The 6840-nt window shown below is 35.9% G+C and overlaps 1 protein-coding gene across 1 annotated transcript; it reads left to right on the plus strand.

Annotated features, from left to right (window-relative positions):
* Window positions 1-1185: 1185 nt before the first annotated feature.
* LOC107576737 (semaphorin-4G-like) lies at window positions 1186-5909 on the plus strand (the record flags this gene model as incomplete). Its single annotated transcript, XM_016262872.1, has 6 exons — window positions 1186-1410; window positions 1544-1766; window positions 2406-2521; window positions 2629-2783; window positions 3790-3851; window positions 3935-5909. Coding segments are annotated over 6 exons (1761 nt in total), but the record flags the coding sequence as incomplete, so codon positions are not given.
* Between the last annotated feature and the right edge of the window lie 931 nt (window positions 5910-6840).

Here is a 6840-nt window from a genome sequence, read left to right on the forward strand (position 1 = left end):
AGAGAGAGAGAGAGAGAGAGAGAGAGAGTATGCAGAGTCATGCTACATTAAATTGTCCATTAAATGTCTACAGACTAGTTGGGGACCACGTTCTCCCATTAAACCCATTTCCAGGTAGTAAACAGGACAGAGCACTGAGTGGCAAACCCTTTTAACGGCCTGAAGGGAGTAATAACATTAGTATTTCATTTTGAGGCTTTCTAGTGTTATGTCCCACAGATGAAAAAAATGCAGTGGGTTTGTTTCTGTGCTTGTGTGCTTTATAAGCTCTGTCTTTCTCTATAAGGATACCGGTTCAGGGACTGTCATTTGTAAGTTTAGAAAACACTGCTTGAAATATGACAAGTTGATTTCTTCTTCATCCATCACACACAAATGAATTAGTAAACAATTCACAAAATTTGCCCAACAGCATGCAGAAATTTGGTCTTTCAGCAATGTTTGCAATTCCACAGTGGTGTCACTGGCACTCAGGATAACAGACTTAGTGTTTATATACAGTAGTATTATTAAAGAAATATACTGGGTTCAGTTCAAATTTATATTGACAGAATCTGTCAAATGCTGTTGATTTACAACAGACAACAATTGACCTAAAACAATTGTGCATACGGTAATGTGTGTACAATGGAAGTGTATAAATGTTAAAATACACAATGTTTTGAAATTCTAGTCACGACACTGATCAAATTTAACAGTACCATAAAATTATGTATTTATAACCTGATTTAAGGAAAATTAAAGTGTTCCTTATTATTATAAATGCAGTGGAAAATACATTTACAAAAATTCAGCAACATGATGTGATCAATAAATTACTGCAAAAACTTGATTTTATAAAATGTGATACATAAAGATAAATACAGAACGATTTTTTAAACATATTTTTTCTGACTATAATTTCATTATTCAGGGATAATATAAGCACTTTAATAAAAATATGAGCTTCACATTTCTGCTTTTAATCCTTTGAAATGCCTTCTTGCCCCATTGTATTGTAATTGTATGGCTGTAAATATGATTTTTGATTTTTTGTACAAATTAAAGGGATAGTTCACCCAAAAATGAAAATTACCCCACGATTTACTCACCCTCAAGCCATCCTAGGTGTATATGACTTTCTTCTTTCAGATGAATACAATCGGAGTTATATTTAAAAATGAACTATCCCTTTAAGGGAACGAATCAAAACATTTTTATGCTAAGGATGTATTAAAGCAGGAAAATTCCTTTAATCTCTCCCCCTTTTTCATTCTCTTTCTCACTGCCAGGAGAAATGTTAAGATGTCTGCAGTGTGTCAGTATTCCCTCAGAGATGTCCAGACAGCTTTTGATGGGCCTTACATGGAACTACAGGACACCAAATGGAGGGAGTACACTGGGAAAGTTCCAGAACCGAGGCCTGGTTTGGTGAGATGCAAAATAATCTCATAATATCTGTTATAATAGGACAGCTCTTTGGGACTTGTATTGGAGTCTTGCATTGTTTCTATTTTCACTCTTCTCAGGAATGTTACATAACAGTGGCCTTGTTTCTCTTTAGTGTATAACTGATCAGCATCGTGCCCAGCTCATAAATTCCTCCCGGGATCTCCCTGACAACGTATTGAATTTCGCCCGGACACATGCTTTAATGTCCAGACAGATCCAGCCAGTGGGAGGACGTCCTGTGTTGCTCCAGAGGAGCGCGGACTACACCAAGATCGCCGTAAAACAGGTTGTGGGTTTGGATGGACATGTCTATGACATGCTCTTCATTGGAACAGGTAAGAGGAGTCTATTTCCATTGCTAGTTATTATTTTAATATTGAGATTAAATGGTAATTTTGATAGATTATTTTATTGTAATATTAAGATTATAACAGTTTGGGGTTGGTAAGATTTTTTTAATGTTAAGAAGAAGTCTCTTATGCTCACCAAGGCTCCATTTGTTTGAACATAAATACAATAAAAACAGTAATATTGTGAAATATTATTACAATTAAAATATTAAAAAATCTATTTTAATATATTGTAAAATGAAATGTATTCCTGTGATGCAAAAGCTGAACTTTCAGCAGCCATTACTCCAGTCTTCAGTGTTACATGATCCTTCAGAAATCATTGTTATATGCTGATTTGCTGCTCAAGAAACATTTCTTATTATTATCAATGTTGAAAACAGTTGTGGTGCTTAATATTTTTATGGAAACTGTGATACATTTTTAAAGAATAATTTGATGAATAGAAAGTTCAAAAGATATGTTTTGTAAAATTAGTAATGTCTTTTTCTTTAATTTAATACATGCTTGCTGAATAAAATTATTCATTTATTTAAAAAAAAATCTTACTGACCACAAACTTTTTGAACGGTAGTGTATATTTGGGTTCATACTTTGAAACTTGGTTTGTGTGCTTCTCTCCAGATGAGGGCTGGTTACACAGGGCTGTAAAGATCAGAAACCGTGTTCACATCATTGAGGAGCTTCAGCTGTTCAAGAAGAAACAACCAATCAATAACATGGTGATATCACAAAAGCAGGTACATGATACACCTAGCACCCATTAAAAACCAGCATAAAATCCAAGCATATAGTACAAACGCTTTTGGATCCTCCAAAAGTTAGGATGTGCACTTTTGTTCAACAGAACAGTATCTATGTGAGCGCCTCCACCGGAGTGGTGCAAGTACCCCTGTCATCCTGTGAGCGCTACACCTCCTGTTATGACTGTGTGTTTGCACGAGATCCACTCTGCGGCTGGGATGGTAGAGCATGTGCTGAAATAGCAGCTTACGCTAACAGGTAAATGCAGGTATCTGGTGTTTTTAATAACAGTTTTCACATATGTACTATGTATGTCACCATAGTCCAAAAATAATTTTTTGTGTCAGTGGCAGATGATTTAAGAAAAATTACTAGGGATGCACAATATAATGTCATCATATCAGAGACCAATATTGAATTTTTACTGGCTGATATTGGATATATGATCTTTGCTTATTTTAAAATTTTGATTCAAACAGTATATATTTTTCTATAGCAGATTTCAAAAAAGCAATTGTCTTTATTGGATATATTTTATGCTGTAATGTCGCAGTGCCTAAATTAACTAGCATACAACATTTTTTATTTTAGTTGTAGTGATGTTTTTAGTTTTATTTTGCATGATTATTTTTGTATGTAGTTCTTTATTTATTTATTTGGTTAGTTAGAATTTTCTGAATTTTAATATCAGCGCATTTGTAAAATTTTTTAAAATATTTAAATTGTATATGATTTATATAAATATTTTTATTTTTGTAGTTTTTCATGATATATAATAAATATTTATTTTATATGAAACTTGCATTATTATTATTATTTTTTTTAATTAGTTCTTAAGACAATGGATTTAGTTGTTTTTGCATATTTATGATAAATAGTGGAGTTCATTGCGTCACCACAATTATGAGCCTGTCTTAAATGAAAATACACAAATGAGGAATATTGAGAAATTAACAACTTTAGGTATCTTAAATAAACCTCTGATGGTAAACTTTCCAATGAGATAAAAGTTGTTAGAAGATGTGCATCAGTGAGAGTCAGGCTATTGTTCTTACAATGTGATTTAAACCATCTAATGTTAACATTCCTAATAAAGCTACCAGCCAGCTGGTGAGTAAAGTGACTTATTTTCTTGCTAAAGCCAATTTTTACTTTTATTGGTCTCTTGGTGTTAATTTTCAGGCCCAGTGTCCAAAATAAATTCACAGTATGTTCTGCATGCTTCGATTAATGGCATTAATAAGTGCAACTCTGTGTCTTGTAGATACAGTCTCGTCCAGGACATCCAGATGGGAAGCAGAGGCTGTACTAATATTACAAGTGATGGTGTGTTTGCATGTGAATAATTTCTGAGCAGCCTAGTCAGGTGACTTTTAAGTGTAGACTAATAATGTCTCACATTTTGCCAGGTTTTGTCATGCACCGGACACGTGCAGTGATGGCAGGAGATGATGTTCTGTTACAGTGTGAGATTCGTTCTAACCTGGCCACCCCTCACTGGACGCTGAACGGTCAGCAGCTGCAAGGTTACGGCGTAGACTTCGGCTACCGCACCGGCACTGATGGCCTCCTCATCATTGGAACTCAGAACCAGCAAAGTGGACACTACCGCTGTTACGCAGTAGAGAACGGTGTCTGGGTTCCCGTTCGCAGCTACGTGGTACGGGTCCAACCTGTTCCACCTCCTGCATCACATCTCTCGGGAAGCCCAACGGCTTTACCTGAAAGTTTCTTCACCACCACAACCGCACCAACTCCGAGTCCTTCCAGCGGTCCTGTCGAGCAGCTTCTGTCGCCCCCACCGGGCCTGTTGCCTTCTAGACCAGAGTTCCAAAACTACAGGCACATGGAGGCTATGTATATCTCTCTGGTGGCTGTTCTTGGCGGGCTTTGTCTGGTTCTAATGGTGGTCCTCCTGTACGTTAGCTTCTGTGCACGCAACTCTCCCAATGCCAGAAAGTACTCCCAGCAAGCTCTGTCTGTAACCACGGCAGCCGAAAGAAAGAGGAGCTCGCTCTTTGAGCTTAAAACCATCTCCAGTCACTGCAATGGCAGAACGGAGGGGCGTAGCAGAGCGATGTCAAGAGACGGAGAGTTTCTACAGATCGTTCCAGCGGACATCCAGACCACGCCTAGCAAGGAACCTCCGCCTGCGCCGCCACTTCCTCTGCCTCCGCCCCTGCCTGCATCGGAGTATGCCAACGGACTGTCGGCCACATTGCCCAGTGTGCTAAGAAAGATGAACAGGAATAGCTATGTGCTCCTGAGCCAGACGGACACGGAAATTATGTCTCCGCTTTACCACTCCTTCACCGAGGAGCTCAACAGGATTCTAGAAAAGAGGAAACACACACAGTTGGACATCCAGCCAGATGAGAGCTCAGTGTAGCACGATCTCGCATCACTACTATATCGCACCCTTGTGGTATGGAGGCTTACATTTTGTATAAGAGCCAAAAGAAACATGTCTTTTGAAGTTCTTCATGGTTTCTCTTTGAGAACTTTGAGAATCATCTCATGAAAATATATTCTTGAAAATATTTCTGAGTTTGGCCGAATTTACTTTGAATTGAATAGACATCAAATGTAGCTAAAGACACCTAGACTGTGGACCTCGAAGTGTAAAAATCACAAGATGATATTCAGTCAAGAACACGCAAGACTCAATTTGGTTATATTGTTTTGTTTTAAAGGAGAAGTAAGAGACTTAAGAACACTGTCCAAAGACTTTCTCAGCAAAGAAATGCACATTTGTACAAAATCAATGTGATATTATTGCTCAAATGCAGACGTTTACAGATTTTTTGTTTTTGCCTAATTGCACCTGATTTAAATAACAATCATTTTATTATCAAAGTACTAATAGTCAGAGCATTTTCAAAACTTCTTTGCTAGTTCATTAATAATTCAAAAAGAGTTTGGGTTTTGAGCCTGTTGGCAACATTTCATGAATGTGAGAGCACATGTTCTTGAGATTTGGGCATTTTACACAGTTTCACACTAGATTGGAGTCAGATTACAGGAGCAGCGAGTGTTAGCACATGCATCATTGACATCTATACAGATACAGAGGTGGTCATTTTCAGAGTTAGGGATGTCAGAAGGAGTGAATAGATCTCAAAATGGAAGAAACACTCTCTCTGATGCAAGATTTCCCTGTCAAATGAGATGCTCACAAACGGAAGTAAAAGCCAAAATGCCAGGACGTTTGAAGTTTGATGAGTTTGCATTTAGTTTATTTTCTGCATTTTGAATGCATGACAATGCACCTGGTTAATTGACTTTTAAACCTCAGGCATAAATGTATTTCTATCAGGGCTGTCAGTTTATTATTGTAATTTAATTAAATTAGTTTTTTAAAAATCTGACGCACTACAGTTCAAATGTTTGGGGTCAATGTTTTTGAAAGAAGTTTCTTCTTATGCTCACCAAGGCTGCATTTATTTGATGTAAAATACAAAAACAGCAATATTGTGAAATACTATAACCATTTCAAATAACTGTTTTCTAAAATGTATTTTATTCCTGTGATGGCAAAGCTGAATTTTCTGCAGCCATTACCCCAGTCTTCAGTGTCACATGATCCTTCAGAAATCATTCTGATATGCTGATTTGGTATTCAAGATTTTTTTTTTACCTATGCTAAAGACAGTCATTGCTTATATTATTTCTGTGGAAATCATGATACGTTTTTTGCAGGATTCTTTGATGAATAGAAAGTTTTTTTTTTTTTTAAACTGCATTTTTTATAACAATATATTTACTGTCACTGATCAATTTAATGTGTCCTTATTGAATGAAGATATTAAATTCTTTGTTGATAAAATAAGGCAAGGCAAGGCAAGTTTATTTGTATAGCACATTTCATACACAATGGTAATTCAAAGTGCTTTACATAAAATAAAATAAAAACAATAATCACAACAATAAAACAAGGAATTTAAAAACTTTGAAATTTTTTATTTTTTTTTAAATTGATTTAAGAGGTTTAAAATGAATTTAAGAAAACTATTATACATATAATACAGTGCAATCAGTTCGGACATCGCACAGTGCTCATTCAATAAATGCACAGCTAAACAGATGAGTTTTGAGTCTGCATTTAAATGTGACTAATGTTTTAGCACATTTAAAAATAAATAAAATCTTGCTGTCCCCAAACTTTTGAACAGTAGTGCATATTAATGAAAAATTTAACACAATTAATTATGCCACCTGATCCCAACATTGGGGGTTTTCTACTGCAAATATTGTCTTGTGAGTAACTGAGATGAATTTGATTAATTAATCAACATATTGTAATTAATTCTATTAC

The sequence above is a fragment of the Sinocyclocheilus grahami genome, unplaced genomic scaffold (genome assembly GCF_001515645.1).
Source record: "Sinocyclocheilus grahami isolate Dianchi unplaced genomic scaffold, SAMN03320097.WGS_v1.1 scaffold4257.1, whole genome shotgun sequence".
Classification (NCBI taxonomy): Eukaryota; Metazoa; Chordata; class Actinopteri; order Cypriniformes; family Cyprinidae; genus Sinocyclocheilus; species Sinocyclocheilus grahami.